Source organism: Rattus norvegicus, chromosome 20 (assembly GCF_021556685.1).
Source record: "Rattus norvegicus strain SHRSP/BbbUtx chromosome 20, alternate assembly SHRSP_T2T, whole genome shotgun sequence".
NCBI classification, from domain to species: Eukaryota; Metazoa; Chordata; class Mammalia; order Rodentia; family Muridae; genus Rattus; species Rattus norvegicus.
In genome coordinates this window covers 36,555,870-36,573,651 of record NC_141553.1, presented here as the reverse complement: position 1 = coordinate 36,573,651, position 17,782 = coordinate 36,555,870, and the positions used below count along the sequence as shown (strand labels likewise).

The 17,782-nt window shown below is 40.5% G+C and overlaps 1 protein-coding gene across 1 annotated transcript in view; it reads left to right on the top strand.

Moving 5' to 3' along the window:
• Nucleotides 1-17,782, top strand: part of Tbc1d32 (TBC1 domain family, member 32) — a 227,906-nt gene that overhangs the window by 133,457 nt on the left and 76,667 nt on the right. The window contains exons 23-25 of the mRNA XM_087598465.1: nt 7,610-7,732; nt 8,953-9,061; nt 9,747-9,840. Of these exons, the coding sequence (XP_087454591.1) occupies nt 7,610-7,732; nt 8,953-9,061; nt 9,747-9,840 (326 nt within the window). The remainder of the gene's footprint in view (nt 1-7,609; nt 7,733-8,952; nt 9,062-9,746; nt 9,841-17,782) is intronic.

Here is a 17,782-nt window from a genome sequence, read left to right as displayed (position 1 = left end):
TAGGACAGTACTGTATCATACCTCTGTGGATGTAAAATAGCTTGTACCTGCTTTACGATACGTAGTAGTGACCGTGCTTTATCAGAGCTGTTTTTAATGATGTTGCTCAGAATGTTTTCTTTCCAGATGATGATTGAGAAGCTAATTTAAAAAAAATGGTGCCAGGTACCACAAGAGTAACAGAACTGTGCTGTTTTCTCAGGTTTTGTTTTTTTACTTTTTTTTTTTTTAAATGGAGTGTGCTGGATGTCTCTACAGTTTTGTTCAGATGACTGCAGAACCTGGAAAAGCTGTTGCTGCTGTTGATGCATAACACACTGCTATTATTGGTCTTTTTATATAAATATATATATATATATATATACAGATATATAATTTGAATATTTTGAAACTTTAGCTCTGCTGTCAACTTTGGAAAAAAGTATCCCCGTTTACTGTGTTGAGTTGGCACTGTACAGAAATTAACAGCCATATTGGTCTAGAAATGTTGAACTTAAGTTTTTTCCATTTGTACAGGGGTAACTGTACAAATACACTGTATTAAATACGTAAGGTCTTATCTACGTGGGTTTGATTACAAAAACTAATAAAGTATTCTCTAAATTTAAAAAAAAAGAAGAATTAACAGCAACAACAAAAAACCTGCCTCCTTTCTGATCTCTTGCCATATAAAATTGAGAATCAGCTTGTCACACTGACCCCACTACTGGGATTACAATTACCATTGTATTTATCGTATAATCAATACTGAACGAGTTGGCATCTTTATAATAATCTATGTAATCTATAAACATGCTAGATATCTCTGTTTAATTAAATAGTGTTTAATTAAACATTAACATTTATGGTTTTCCTCCTAGAAGAGTTACAGCTTGGGGACTTGTTTTAATCTCAATGTTTTGTGTAGCTCCAATATTATATGGTGTGGCTGCATCCTCAAGTGGCTGACTGCGTGGGTCACATGAGGCTGGACCCTTGACCTTTTTGCTCTTGGGTCCTGATGGGTGAAGTATTAACAGTGACTATATTTGTGAGGCAACTACAATGTGAAGTATAGTATACCTCGTCCAAGCTTGGAAAGTAGGAAGCACTTGATGGGGGAATTCTCTATCGGATTATGAAAATGCATAAAGTATTTGATGAATTCCTTTAAAGTTATTTTGTCTTACTACTGTAATGAAAATAGTTTTGATAATAATGTGTCTAAGTTGAATCCACATTTTGTTACATTTATCATGTAGGTAGGATCTTTGCTTCCTTATCAGAATACTTATATTCTTCAGTCGTGTAATAATAGCAGTGTTCATACAGATCCTATGCTTCTGATATTTCATGAGATATTATATGCTTACCTATTACTAACAAGCTTTCTGTTTTCATGGCAATGTTTAATTCATAATTGCTAGTTTAAGTAAGTGTATTAAGTGTTTAAAGTGTCATCCTCCTGACTTCCCTACATAATTTTCATATATGTACATATATATACAGACATATGTGTATATAAATTTCCCCCCATAAGTTCTAGTTGCTTTCTCATTATCAATTGAATGACAGGATCATACTTGTAGTTCTGATGTCTTAGCCTTTGATTTTCTACTGTTTTTCCATCTCTCATATCCATGGGGGTTATATTCCAGGATCCACAGTGAATATCTTAAATTTTTCATAATAGTAAAGCTGATATATATTATACTTTTTGTATGCTACATTATTAACTATCTTATTAACAAATTAAGTATAAGAGATCAAAATGATTGATAACAATTGTATACTCTAAGATTGATTTGAATAGTATCTTTTTGTGAAACTACTCCATTGTACCACATCACTGTGCCCCTCCAATGGCACACAGGTGCCGTTCTTCTAGTAATAATGTACAGTTTAATATCACATTGATGTGCTAAGATGAAATGAGGTGAATGACCACAGTTAAGTCACTCTGTCAATGTTGCTTCAGTTGATCTAACAAGCAAACCAACTACTGCATGTACAGTGGGCAGATAGCATGTACAGGCTGGGACACATCCTAAGCCATTTAACACTGCCTCTCATCATACCACTCAAACATCCAGCCCCTCTCTTTAACCTACTCGTCTAGTTCCAGGGTGATCACAGCTGCAGTCTGCAGTCAGCAGAAGGGGTTCACAAGGATATGAGCATCATGGGGTTAATGAGACTAGCCTATGTTCTCCTCAAAGATCCTCTCATTACAATAATCCTTACAGTGTTCTGCCCTAAACCACTGTCTTATCTAAGCTATATTCTGAAATATTCTGCAATATTAAATATACTGCAATATACCCCTGCCTAATTTCAGACTATGCTCTAATAGCTGCCAGAATTATCCCTATGTCACAATTGCAGTTTCTGACATTATTCTTTTATTTTTTACTATAGAGCCTTCATGTTGTTAAAATATATGTACTTACTCATGTTATATATTCTGTTTTAACACATACACATATTTATGAGGTAATATGTGCTTTTTAGTATACTATACAATGTATAATATTAGATCAGGATAATTGTTGCATCCTGCTTGGATCATGTATCATTCATCTGTGTTAGGAACACTCAGAATCCTATCTAATGGTTGTATTTTTATTTTTAATTTTTTTGAGAATTTTACACATGTGTGAGTGTAGAAAGGTCCAGAACCATCCCAGTTGCTGATGTTATCTGGACCTGGTCCTTCATATTCCTGTGGCCCTGGCCTATGTCTTTACTGTTTGCCTGCTTTGTTCCCTTCACTGCTGCTCCTCTGCTAGGAATGCTCTTTTGCTTGGACACTCTTTTTTCAAGCTGTTTGCTCTTTTGACTTGGACACTCTCTGCTGGTGTCTCTGTGTCTAGTCCTTCTTTTGTTCTTTGCTGACTTGTCTTGGGGTTCTTTTCAGATCACTTTGCTTGGAATCCCACAGTGACCATTTCTCCTCCTCCATGTGGTAGGATCCCCTTTTGTACTTTGGTATTAGATGTATCCATTCATGGCTCTACCCTCTAAACTTTTTAAGACTTTGCAGTTTCTGTAACTCATTAGGGAAGCCAACTGGTTTTAGCAAGGATGAATGGTGCACTAGGAACTTGCAGACTGTGAGGGCACCCTTGGAATCAAATAATAACACCTGTTTACTAAGTAACATTAAATGTCTATTGTTTGTGTTGCTAATCTGTGTGTTTCATTTGTCTAGTCCCCTTAAGTCCATGCAACATCTGGTGATGGCAGTTTCACTATCTGTCCTAGAAGGTAGCACACTGGAAGCCACACACTACTATAAAATTGAAACTATGCATATACACACATCTCAAGAATGTACAGATGGATATTTTACATTATTCTTCTTTTTCTTTTTTTCTTTATTAACTTGAGTATTTCTTATTTACATTTCGATTGTTATTCCCTTTCCCGGTTTCTGGGCCAACATCCCCCTAACCCTTTCCCCTCCCCTTCTATATGGGTGTTCCCCTCCCCATCCTCCCCCCATTACTGCCCTCCCCCCAACAATCACATTCACTGGGGGTTCAGTCTTGGCAGGACTAAGGGCTTCCCCTTCCACTGGTGCTCTTACTAGGCTATTCATTGCTACCTATGCAGTTGGAGCCCAGGGTCAGTCCATGTATAGTCTTTGGGTAGTGGCTTAGTCCCTGGAAGCTCTGGTTGGTTGGCATTGTTGTTCATATGGGGTCTCGAGCCCCTTCAAGCTCTTCTAGTCCTTTCTCTGATTCCTTCAACAGGGGTCCCATTCTCAGTTCAGTGGTTTGCTGCTGGCATTCACCTATGTATTTGCTGTATTCTGGCTGTGTCTCTCAGGAGAGATCTACATCCGGTTCCTGTCGGCCTGCACTTCTTTGCTTCATCCATCTTGTCTAATTGGGTGGCTGTATATATATGGGCCACATGTGGGGCAGGCTCTGAATGGGTATTCCTTCTGCTTCTGTTTTAATTTTTGCCTCCTTATTCCCTGCCAAGGGTATTCTTGTTCCCCTTTTAAAGAAGGAGTGAAGCATTCGCATTTTGATCATCGGTCTTGAGTTTCATGTGTTCTGTGCATCTAGGGTAATTCATGACTTATCACCTATAAAATTCGTGCCCAAAAATTGAATAAGCAAGTTACAGAAATAATGCAAAGATCCTTGCCTTCTATTCAGTTTAAAATTTTGACGTTTGGACACCATAGCTATCCTGAACCCCTGTCTAGGTATTGAGTCAAGTTGACAGATAAAATTAGGCACCATTGGGGTGCATCAGTCCTGGCCTTTCCTTTGACTTTTTTGGAGGTCAACTATGCGGTCCCTTTCAAGGAATTGGAAGGACAGAACCAGCTATGGGCTGACTTGAGTTTATTTGCTTTATTTAACTTGATTTTCTGTCTTGTGAATGGAATGCATTTTCCTACTGTTCAGTGTTAAACGGGAATGGTGGAGAAGGTTTATAACCATCTGTCTTTCCCCAGTCTTTCCTGTCCATTGTTAGCTAGACCTGGCAGAAGGCAGACTGATCTGGCCTGGCACACGACAGCTTGTCCTAGAGCCGTTCTTAAGCCACAACTATTCTTCATCTCTGGTTCTTGTCTGTAAATTCTTAGATTCTCCTTCTTCTAAAAATGGAGGAGGGTAGACTGCTTTGTCTTTTGTAACCTTAATGAGAATCTCGTCAAACAATGTGGTTTTGCTGGGTTCCATAATTGTCATGAATTACATCAAGGCAGACTTTAATGATATACTTGCCTTTTTCTCCTCATAGTGAATTACATTTGGTTGCAGTCTAAAGCTCTTTTGATTTATTGTGTAGTTCAATTTGTTAAACTACCAACGGTTGCATGATTTTTAAAATCTTATCTCATCTGTTGGCCTTAAGTCTTCGTTGTCAAGTGAGGATTTGGTTGAGTCTTGAATTTTTTCATAAATAGGGTTTCTCCTGTTCACATGAATCACCTCATTGCCCCCTCTCCTTTCATATGTTAATTGAGAGTGCGATTGATGGTCACATTCACCATCAATTCAGTAGCCTGAAAGAAGAAAAAGGTTTTAAGTTCTTCCTTGTTTGAACTCAGCATCACCTATCATCCTTGATTCCTCCTTTGATACCACATGTCCAGTCCGCTAGGAGTTCCCATGTGTTTATTACGAAATACCTGCCTCTCAGCTCCACTCCTCTTCACCTGAGAGGCCACTGCTTTGAAGGTTTGAGCTTACAGGTGGGACGGGAACACAAGCCCAGTGTCCCCAATCCCTGTACATGGAAGATAAATCTATCCTCTTACCCTTGTGCCCAGCTTCTTGTCACAGAGACTGTGGTAGACCAAATCACATGATGGAGGACCTCTCACCATCTCCTCAAAACCCACAGAAGTCAAAAAGTTTGGGGGGTTTCAGTCCCCAGGCCTCCTGTCATGTCATACATCACAGCAGTGGCAGTTCTCTCCCTCCCCCCACTTCTCTCTCAGCTCTCTCTCCTAATGTTCCTCTCTCTAGGTTTTTACAGGGGTTCCATTCTTCTTCTCTCTAGACCCCACCGTATCGCAGGCAACATACACAGAGCTGTCCTTTAATTGTTTTGTTTTTTACATAGGCTCTGAGGACTCACCTCAGATCCTCACGAGAAGATCATTGTACCCAGCCTTAACTGCTTTATGTGCTATTTTTTCTAATTGTCACTAGCTAACCTTGAGCTTGCTTTGTGTTTAAAGCTGTCCATTACTTACCCCTTTCTTCTTTTCTCCGTGGTTTTGGATTTGAGCAGTTCAGTCTTTATCTAGACATCTAGTCTTTCGTGTGTCTCCATCTGTATTGAGTTTAAACAGCAGCAACAGATCACCTCTTGACTTCCTTAAGTTGAGTGAACCGTCCTGGTGGACCTTGCTTTGGTTCTATATCTTGTGAATCATTGTAGCCAAGTGCTAGGCAATGTCACTGAAAAACTATCTTTTTGTAAGAATCTTAATGTTTATAAGTATATAATGTTGAATAAGTAAAACATGCAGATGTGCCAAGATATGAAATTCATATCATTTCTACAGACATGAAAAGGTAGTGATAGTTTAGTGAACGTCCATGTAGCAGTCATAATACAGCAATATTCTATATCATTTTGGGAAACTTTGGGTGTCTCCCTGGCTAACAACTCATTAAGGAGATATCCCTCACTAAACAATAGGAATTTGTTATATATAATATTCTTTCCTTTCTCCCACCTCCTTCCAGATTTCCCCCACTGCCCTACACAACTAACTTCATGTTCTATCTCTTTCTTTCAAGAGAACAAAAGTCAAAGATCCAAAACAGATCAACTAAAAACAACCACCAGCAACACAAGAGGAAACAAAACAAAAAGCACACAGCAAAATACAGAGTCCATTTTGTGGTGTTCATCCATTCCAGCCCACGAGGCCTGCCCTGAAGTGTGGTTGACATACCCACTGATATTTCATTGGAGAAAACAGATTTTCCCTTTGGCAATGGGTATCGATTAAGGATAACTCCTTGGTTAGGATTGAAGCCCATGTCTACTTCCCTTCTCAGTGCTGGGACCCTGTCTGGCTTGAACCTGTGTAGGCCTTGTGTATGCTACCCGAGTCTCAGTCCTGTTGTGTCTAGAAGGCCCTGTTTCCTTGGGGTTATCCATCACCTCTGGTTCATCCACTCTTTCTGCCTCCTGTTCTCTCTTGACCCTGAACCTTGAGAAGGGCTTTGATGGAGGTACCCCATTTATAATCGAGTGCTCCACAGTCTCTCGGGCTCCGCACATCGTCGAGTTCTGGGTCTCTGTGTTAATTCCCATCTACTGAAAGGTGCGAGTCGAATGAGTCAGTGATTTCTGAGGTTTCCATTTGATGTCCTAATGCCTCTCATTTCGAGAAAAACAATTTTGATACTGCCATTTTCACATTACCATTTAGTGAGCAAAAATGTCTTAGATTAATGGCAAAATCATCATTTCATCGTTCCTTCTGTAATTAATTATTGAAAAACTTTATGGTAGTTTGTAGTTGTAATGGATTTGGTAATGTTCCCTGACGACTCTTTAGGTAACTGTGGAACCTTCTTTGTTGTTATTGCTATTGTCTTTTTGTTTCTTTTTTGCTATTGTTTTTTGTTTTGTTTTGTTTTTGTTTTTGGGGGGCAGGATATTCTATATTCCAAACTGGCCTTAAATTTATGGCATTCTTCCTGTGTCAACCTTCCAAGTGCTAGGATTATAGGTGCCCACCACCTAACCTGGCTACAAAGAATGTACTCATAATTTGTGGTGATATAGATCCAGATCGAAAAATCTGGATTAAACATTCAGAATAACTTCTGAAGCCGAGATTACAATTGTAAATACTTTAAAATAAATCTGAGAGGTCAGTATGATATCCTGTGGCTATAGTTCCAGCCCTTGTGAAGCTGAGACAAGAGGATTGCTGCAAGCTTGAGAGTAGCCTGTGCTACAAAGTGAGTGTGCAGGCCAACCTGGGCTACAGAGTAAGACTCAAAATAGAAAGGAACGTGAAATAACCGTGTAGATATTTGTATAACATTGGTGTCGCAGGCTCAGGAATTACTTTGAAATCTGAAGAATGTCCACACTGTACTTTACATGACTGCTCCTTCTCTTCTCTCTGTAGGTTACTAAGCGTGGTGTGCTGTGATCTGGATGCCCTTCTCTTATTGGAGGCTCAGTATCAAGTATCCAGCATGTTATTACATGCACAGGAAGAAAACACCTTTGAGACCTCAGAGAACCACAGGTTAGAATAAACAAACACACAACAACAACAACCACACCACAATAACCAACAGGACATTAGAGTGATACAGTCAGCAAGTCGCCTTACAAATTACTTGAAACTAACTTTCTGGCAGAATTACTATCTTTAAATGACACAGTAGATAACCATCCATTTAAGCATGAATGTCCCAGAAAGATAATGGTATATGTTTTCGGAGAGTACTACATGTAACATTTGTTCCTTTTGTCTTAGCATTTTTTTCTTAAGTTTTCACAGTCGTTGTACTCTCAAAATCCCATCATTTTCTTCAATGACCCTTTGAAGACAGTGCTTGGTTTTATATCTCTCTTAGAGCCACCCCGTCTCCAGTTTCCTATTTATGTCAGCTTATACTTGTGCATCCTGATTATCTGCCAAGTGAGCTGTATGTCTTTCCCCTACTAATAAATCACACTTGCCATTACCTCAATCTTGCTGACATTTATAGAACACACAGGTAGTAGCTGTCATTGCTCTGATGTCTGTAATTCAGAACATAGATAGTAGTATAGCTCCTTCCTACCCAGGTCATGGACAGTTATAGGATATTTCATTTGATGTTGAGGTTTAATACTGAAAGGAAACAGCGGCAGCAGCAGAAACTGCACAACAGCACCTAGTGTGTTGTAGTCTGGGGCCACTGTCGAACACAGACAAAGCTTTTGTCCCCTTGGTTGTCAGCCTAGTTTTCAATGGCTGAGCCATCTCTCCAGCCCAAGAGGAGTTTTCTTAATGATACAGTTCAGTCACTTGAGAAATAATATGGGTCCTAATCTCATTTCTATAAGTATAGGATCATTTATCAAGGAAATATTTTTATTAATCTCACTAGTTTCATGTCAACTATCAATTGTTTCCTCTTTATCAAAGAAGTTATAAAATATATCTATAAAATGAATGTAGCCTTCTGTACTGTAAATATGCTGATGACCATTATATTTTGCAGATACTTTTTTGTTTCTCACTCTGTGTGTATGTGTGTATATATGTATGTGTGTGTATGTAGTATATATGTGTACATGTATGTGTGAGTATATGTATATGTTTATATGTGTATTTATGTATGTGTTTATGTATGTCTGTATGTGTGTGTATATATGTATATATGTGTGTGTTTCTTTGCAATCTAGTGACATGATGTAAAAATCAAACCATATTCATTTAAGGAGATAGCAAAATGGTTGTATATTCTCTTTCAGGAGTTTTATAATTGATGGATTATCAGTGGAGAGAAATCATGTTCTTGTAAGGATTAATCTCATTGGTGGACCTTTGGAGCGGATTTTGCCCCCGAGGATGCTTGAGAAGGTGAGTGAAATATTTTGACACATTTAGAGCACTAAGCAAGATTTTCCAACCGACTACACACCGGTATTCCACTTTTGTTGATTGGCAAACTACAAAACAGATAAACTCATTCACAATAATAGTATTGTCTCTAACAGATCACCAGTTGCCAGGGCATGTGCAAGAGCAATAGATTATTGTTTTCTTACACACTTGTCTTTGTTCTGTGTGTCCTTGAGTATTTGAACTTTTAAGTTTCTCTTTGTCATGATCCTTAACTCTTGTGTATTTACTCTTGTTTTGCCTTACGGAGTCCATATGGTCTTTATGGAGGAGGTTATCCATCAGAACTTTCTTTCTGACTGCCAGCCTGGAAAAGATGAGCTAAAAATCATTGGTAGAAGAAAAATAAGTCTGTGGGGCAAAAGAAAATACAGGGTCACTTAAACATTGTATTCTTTTAATGAAAAAAAAAACAATTCCATAATCAGTCATAGTCACAGAAATAAGTTATCATATGTCCAAGTTGTTTAAAATTTTTATTACATTTTGTTTATTGCCATTTAGGAATAGTTGATTATAATAGCAAATAAATTTTGAGTAATTGGACAAGATGTTTATGAGCAAAGAAAACAGTCAGTTAAAATGAATGATACTCTAAGGTTCAGTATGTTAGCCCAGCTCATGTTATTTGTTGTGTGTGTAGGGGGACGACCCGTATCCTTGGCCAATGTTTTCTTCATATCCACTGCCACACGCTTACCTGTCAGAAGGTGCACAAAGTGCTGATGTAAAGCAAGGTAAATCTTCCTATCGAATGATCTTCCAGTTCCTTTATAATTTGAGAAAGAGGCTGTAAGAAAGGTAAGTGCTGATTTCCATTCAGCACGTAGGCATGAATCTGCCGCTACCCGCTTCCTCTCTGTTTTTCCATGAATACCTGTTTTATGTCTAGCTAGTAACTGTATGAGGTCAAAAAGGATCACTTGCAGCAGAGATATAACAGAGCGCTTCCGTAGCAAAGATGTTTGGTTTCAAGACTGAATTGGTAGTGACTGCGGAGACAGCCCAGCAGTTAAGAGCAGTTGCTGCTCTTGCAGAGAGTCCTGGTTCAGCTTCCACAAACATCTGTAACTCCAGCTCCATGGTCTCTCACGTCTACCACTGGCTCCAGGGACATTCAACACACATGTGGTACAGGAAGGCAAAACACTCATATACATGAAATAAATACATCTTTAAAACATTCTTCTTTTTAGAAATCTAGATCAGTCATTACTGATAAGTTAAATTCTGCATTTGAAGAAATTTGTTTACCACAGTGATTTTTTTAAATAGCTGCTGTGTTTACATGAACCCTGTGTACTTACTTTTGAATTATAATGGGGAGTGTTTTATCCACCTTTGGAGGCATTATCACAAATGGATTGTTGTACAGTTGTGCGGTTTAAGATGAGTAAAATAGACAGCATAGTGTGCTAGGATAGTGTATAGTAAATAGACAGTGTAGTGTGCTAGGATAGTGTACAGTGAACAGACAGTGTAGTGTGCTAGGATAGTACACAGTGAACAGTGTAGTGTGCTAGGATAGTACACAGTGAACAGACAGTGTAGTGTGCTAGGATAGTACACAGTGAACAGACAGTGTAGTGTGCTAGGATAGTACACAGTGAACAGTGTAGTGTGCTAGGATAGTGTACAGTGAACAGACAGTGTAGTGTGCTAGGATAGTACACAGTGAACAGACAGTGTAGTGTGCTAGGATAGTGTACAGTGAACAGTGTAGTGTGCTAGGATAGTACACAGTGAACAGACAGTGTAGTGTGCTAGGATAGTACACAGTGAACAGACAGTGTAGTGTGCTAGGATAGTACACAGTGAACAGACAGTGTAGTGTGCTAGGGTAGTATACAGTGAACAGACAGTGTAGTGTGCTAGGATAGTACACAGTGAACAGACAGCGTAGTGTACTAGGATAGTGTACAGTGAACAGACAGTGTAGAGTGCTAGGATAGTACACAGTGAACAGACAGTGTAGAGTGCTAGGATAGTACACAGTGAACAGACAGTGTAGTGTGCTAGGATAGTGTACAGTGAACAGACAGTGTAGAGTGCTAGGATAGTGTACAGTGAACAGACAGTGTAGTGTGCTAGGATAGTACACAGTGAACAGACAGTGTAGAGTGCTAGGATAGTACACAGTGAACAGACAGTGTAGTGTGCTAGGATAGTACACAGTGAACAGACAGTGTAGTGTGCTAGGATAGTACACAGTGAACAGACAGTGTAGTGTGCTAGGATAGTACACAGTGAACAGACAGTGTAGAGTGCTAGGATAGTACACAGTGAACAGACAGTGTAGTGTGCTAGGATAGTGTACAGTGAACAGACAGCGTAGTGCTAGGATAGTGTACAGTGAACAGACAGTGTAGTGTGCTAGGATAGTACACAGTGAACAGACAGTGTAGTGTGCTAGGATAGTACACAGTGAACAGACAGTGTAGTGTGCTAGGATAGTGTACAGTGAACAGACAGTGTAGTGTGCTAGGATAGTGTACAGTGAACAGACAGTGTAGAGTGCTAGGATAGTACACAGTGAACAGACAGTGTAGTGTGCTAGGATAGTGTACAGTGAACAGACAGTGTAGTGTGCTAGGATAGTGTACAGTGAACAGACAGTGTAGTGTGCTAGGATAGTACACAGTGAACAGACAGCGTAGAGTGCTAGGATAGTGTACAGTGAACAGACAGTGTAGTGTGCTAGGATAGTGTACAGTGAACAGACAGTGTAGTGTGCTAGGATAGTACACAGTGAACAGACAGTGTAGAGTGCTAGGATAGTACACAGTGAACAGACAGTGTAGTGTGCTAGGATAGTACACAGTGAACAGACAGTGTAGTGTGCTAGGATAGTACACAGTGAACAGACAGTGTAGTGTGCTAGGATAGTGTACAGTGAACAGACAGCGTAGTGTGCTAGGATAGTGTACAGTGAACAGTGTAGTGTGCTAGGGTAGTACACAGTGAACAGACAGTGTAGTGTGCTAGGATAGTATACAGTGAAAGTGCCTTGCCAAAGGAAGTCTTGTATAAAAAGATGCATGGAATTCAGTCTGTGTATGATCTGTGGAGGGAAAAACAACAGGGAGTAAAGGCAAGACCAGAGCAAAGGCTCTGAGCCTGATGACATCATACACTGCTGGGGCTACGCCAAGAGGTTCTAGGCCAGGAAATGCCTACAAGAATTACAAGGATCCACCATCAAACTTTTCATTATTTTCCAAGTCAATTCTTGACATCAGCATTCAGTGCTTTATAATGTCTTAAGACGTACATTGGAAGGAAATCATGGTAAAGATGTATTCTACAACTAGTGTGCTTTCAAGTGTGGGCTTTGGCCTTCATCCTCGCATAACAAAACCTAGTGCTCTTTCCAGACACTCGGGCATAGCCTTGCTCCTTTGTGAGGAGCAGGGCTTGCAACAGTGCCTTTGGGTAATTCCACACTCACTGCCGTCCTTAGTGAAGCTAGGCCTTTCAGGTGTTTGCTCCCATGAGTCTGTCTGGTAGCTGTTTATACTGGAGCTGTTGTCTTTAGGTTACTAATGACATGCTTGCTTCTCTGCTGTGCATTTCATAAACACCGAGTGCAGGGTGCTTCACTGAATTATAACTAACACATCAATGCCTGTTTGCTTTTTCAGTACTTCAAGCTTTTTCTTGGACTTTCCTTGACATAAACAGCACTGTTTCCTTTGCTAAGCGTCATTTGGAAATAGACATTTCTTTATTACTTTTTGAATAACAGGTTCACTGTCAGTTTTATTAGCTGACTTCCACCTTTATTAATTTGTTTCCATAAAAATATTTTGGGAACTTGAAAAAAGGAAATAAAAATACAGTATAAATAGATATTTCCCCCAGGATAAACATATCCACCAGTACATAGGAATCAGTAGTGATGGACGTGTACTTTTACTCCATTCCGAAGTGGTTTATGAAAGAGCAATAAAGGATTCATGTTCTGTCCAGAGCGTGCCAGGCAGTTGTAGTGTGCTTCTGGCTCAGTTTATTTCCCGTCCTCTGAGATGAGTATTTTCAAAACTCTTTTCTTTCTTCCCCATTCTCCATCCTTCCTTTAGGCCTCCAGTCAGGACTGGCAATGAACTACCTTAGCTGATTTGTAAAAGCCAATGTCCAAATCCTCTGTACTTCCCCTCAGTGATCGTGATTCTTATAGCTCTTGTTTGTCCATCATTTTTAGATCTTCATCCTGCGAACCCACAATACATCCATAATTTCCTGAGTCTATCCTTTGATAAAGTGTGTGTGTGTGTGTGTGTGTGTGTGTGAGAGAGAGAGAGAGAGAGAGAGAGAGAGAGAGAGAGAGAGAGAGAGAGAGAGAGAGAGAGAAAGAATACACTCTGTTGAGTAAAATAAGCCAGGCGAGCAAAGGTAAATATATACATATGTGAACTTATTCTGTTTTTTCTGGAGGACCCTCTGATACCCTTCATGATCCATAGCATAGATGGATGGAGTTCACCTTTCAGCTTTCATCAGTATTCTGCTGCAGTTGCCTACTTTTTTTATTAATGTATATTAATTATACAACATAATCAGTTTCATTGGACATGTTAATACACACATATATACATATATATATTATGTACTGCTATAGTTTTTACTCCTTCCCTTGGCTTCTGTTATCTCCCTTCCCATTTTCTTCTTCCTCTTCCAAGTAGCCTTCTATTCATTTCTATCTTTTTACAAATGCTAGATTCTGCATGTAAGATAAAGTGAGATACTTGTTTTCTTCATGTGATCTATTTCAGCTAACACGAAGACTTTCTGTTTCACATAAATGACATATTTTTTCTCTTTGTGGTTAAAATTGTGTGTGTGTGTGTGTGTGTGTGTGTGTGTGTGTGTGTGTGTGTGTGTACACATGCCACTATATCCTCAATTGGCAGGCATCTGATTGGTTGGTTTTGTTGTCAGTACTCTGTGGTATAAATGGATATACAGTGTCTCTGTATGCTGACTTAGATTCCTTTAGACATATGGTCAGGAATGGTATACCTAGCTCATATGGTAGTTCCATTTTTAGTTTTTTGAGGAATCTCCATACTGATCCTATAGCGGCTGTATGTACCAGTTTGCATTTCCATCCACAGGATTTAAGTATCTCCTCCAACTCTAGGTTTTGGGAGCTGACAAGCAGGCATGTGGATTGGCTAGCAGGCAGGGTACTGAGAATGCCCTTAGGATGAGGGAAGTTGAGTTTGTCATGAGAATCTGTGGATTGGGGGAGTGGAGACAGTCAACACAGGCCACTGAAGTTGGTGTGCTATGCGGCTGGGGGGTGACAAGGGTCATTGGAATTGGAGGACAGGCAGAGGGTGAGGATTCCCTGCATGACCAGTGGGTTTCCTGGTAGACAGTGCCATTGGTATTGGAAGATGAGACAAACTTGTAGAAGGGAAGGTTCAAAGGGCAAAGGGAAACTGTGGAAGATCTGTTTGCATTGGGGGTAGAAAGGAAGGAGAGGGTGCAGTAGTCAGGCTGCTACCGATTTGGGGGGTACAATTGAGGAGGTGGGAAGGAGGGAGAGTGGGCCCAGGGGAAGGTGCTGAGGACCCAGCTATACCACTCCTGGGCATACACCCAAAGATGCTCCAACACATAACAAGGACACATGCTCCATTATGTTCATAGCAGCCTTATTCATAATAGTCAGAAGCTGGAGAGAACCCAGATGCCCTTCAGCAGAGGAATGGATACAGAAAATGTGGTACATCCAGACAATGGAATATTACTCAGCTATCAAAAACAATGACTTCATGAAATTCTTAGGCAGATGGATGGAACTAAAGCATATCATCCTGAGTGAGGTAACCCAGTCACAAAAGAACACATGGTATGCACTCACTGTTAAGTGGATATCAGTCCCAAAAACTCGGAATACCCAAGAAACAATCCACAGACCATATGAAGCTCAAGAAGAAGTGGTAGAATTTAGGTCTTTTTAAAGCCAACACTCCCTACTGGGCCTTTCCCATGAGCCAAAAAGGATGTGTTTGTTGAGGTAAAAATTTTAAAAAAGCAGAACTGGTTCCCGCACTTACCCTGGCAGTCTCTTGTTCCTGCTTCAACGGGCCACTGGAACTAATGCTAATTCATCTCGGATTGGTATCTCTCCCGGCGGCTCTCAGCTAGCCTCGAACTCTCTGGTCCCAGCTGTCCGGTAAATTCAAGACTCAACAAACTGTAACCCAACAATCAGATTTACATGTTAAATTCTCAATTCACAATACATCCACACAATAAACTTACAACCAATTGATAAGGATATAAACCGCCCACCTAGATAAAATATTATTTGCCCATCTAGACAACCTAAAATCCAGTACATATCCATCCCTCAAGAATAGTCATAACAACCTGTAATATGTGCAGAGAGGAATTTTAATATCCACCACCATGTTCTCTCAACTGCCTTCTCCTCACTCCCACCTCCTCTGCCTCTCTAAAACTTTTTTCCTGCCCATCCTTCCTTCTTGTCCAATGACAGGCCTCATTCTATCCTGTACTGTGAGGTTCAATCTGAGCCCCTTCCGGGACCTCTTGAATGAGACTCTGGAAGTGGTGATCAATGCAAAAAGTTTTATTCCAGCATGCTGGGGTCAACTCACTCTCCTTTTGGGAGAGACAACCTCAAGCAGACTCTACTACCTTGCAAACAATTGGGGCAGAATTTGCACAATGGTAACTAGGCAGGGTACTATGAGCATTTGGTGGAGCGAAACACTTTCACATTAACTCTGTACTATTCAACACTTTGTGGGGGTGGGGGGTTCAGTTGGAAGCCACAGGTAGCTTTGTGTGACAGTTTGGCTTGTAGCTGTTCCAGGAATTAAACCAGCTTTTTTTCTTCCTGGAAAGGAGGGGTTCTTGTGCACGGAGGTTGGGGCGGGAATTTTCCCACTGGACCCAGATTGGCCCCATCTCTGGCTCTTTTGGTACCTGCCTTCGCCTGCATAATGACATCAACCTACAAGTGTTTATTTCTATTTATTTACTTATAACTTTGTGTATGTGTTCCTATTCTTGTGTATGCCTGTGAACATATGTACATGGGAGGGGTAAGGAGGCTGGGTCTCAATGGCCTGGAACTTGCTACATTGACTGGCCTACAAGCCTCACCCATCCTGATGTCTTTGCCACCTCAGTGCTGGAATTACAAATGTCCTACCCTGCCCGCATGTGTTCTACAGCTTAAACTCAGGTCTCTACTTACAAGGCAAGCACTTTAGTGCCCGGGCTATTTCCCAAACCCCTATTCTCTCTATTTGCAATTCCATTTCTGTCCTTCATTCTACTGCAAAATTCCTCAAGTGAGTACCTGTGTCTTTATGTTATATTCTTCTTTCTTGAACCTACCAACACCCTATCTCATAGATATACCAGCCTCATCTTAGTGCTCATTTAACTTGGACCTAGCAACAGCAATATTTGGCACTTGCCCTCCTCCTCATTTTCATCCCCTTCCTCTTCCTCCTTCTCCCCTTCCTTTGGGACTTCCCCTTATCCTTCTCCTCCTCTTCTTCTTTTAAAACATTTTTTGCTTGTCTTCTGGAAAATTCACCTGTTCGGTTTTTCTCCGATGTATATTGTGGTAAATACATCTTTGATTATATTCTCGTTTTCTTTTCTTTCCTTTTCTGCTTTTCTTTCTCTCTCTCTTTCTTTCTCTCTTTCTTTCTCTCTTTCTTTCTTTCTTCCCTCCCTCCCTCCCTCCCTCCCTCCCTCCCTCCCTCCCTTCCTTCCTTCCTTCCTTCTAATCTTTCACATCTCCTCAAATCAAACCCTGGAGTGCACTGGGCCTCAGTCCTGAGTGCCCCTTGCTCTTACTGGCCATTTTACAGTAGTGATGATCTTAGCTTGTCTGGTCACTGAGCAGATGCTGCCCAGCCTCCTGGTGTCTGTCAGATTGTTATCTCCAGCTCTTATCCCTACCTTGGGTTCTGGTGTCATGTCTGTTCTCTTGACATTTCTCTAGGAAAGTCAGTAAGCGCATCAGACAACATGATGGCGATCATTTTCTGACAGTCTCTTAAAGTCTGTTCCTTTGATGTTCTTCATGATTTCAGACAGGGCAACTTTTGTGCCTCCATTTCTTCAGGCAATAAGCCCAAAGGGTATTTTGGAGTCTTCCCTTCTTTAAGCGCCACAAGTAATCTGACAGCAAGTCATATTAACTCTACAGATCTAAACTAAATCCACATTTGCCTCATCCAGCCTGCCTGTGTTCAATCTGTTCTCACACAGCAGCCAGATTCTTCTGAAGCACCCATTGGATCATGGCACCTACTCTTCTGGCTCAGAAGGCCGTGCCTTTACCGTAGCCCTCCCAGCACAGGCTTTGTTTTAGGAAGGACCGTACAATTCTAGAACGATTTGGTCTCTCATTTTCCCCATGATAGGAACTTGTTTACACTGCTGTCCCATTTGCGAATAACCACAAGCCTGTGAATCAGATGTTAGCTCTACTTTAACAGTAGTACCTGTGAATCTGTGCCCTGATTGTAGATGAGGGAGAAAACTGAAAATGCTACAGGAAGTAAAACTATGTCTAGTTTCCCCTCAGAGCTCTGCAGACCTAGTGAGAAAAGCGTAAGCAACTTCATGTTCTAAAGGGTAAGTTAAGTCAGAATTAGTGTGCTTGATCCAATTAAATGA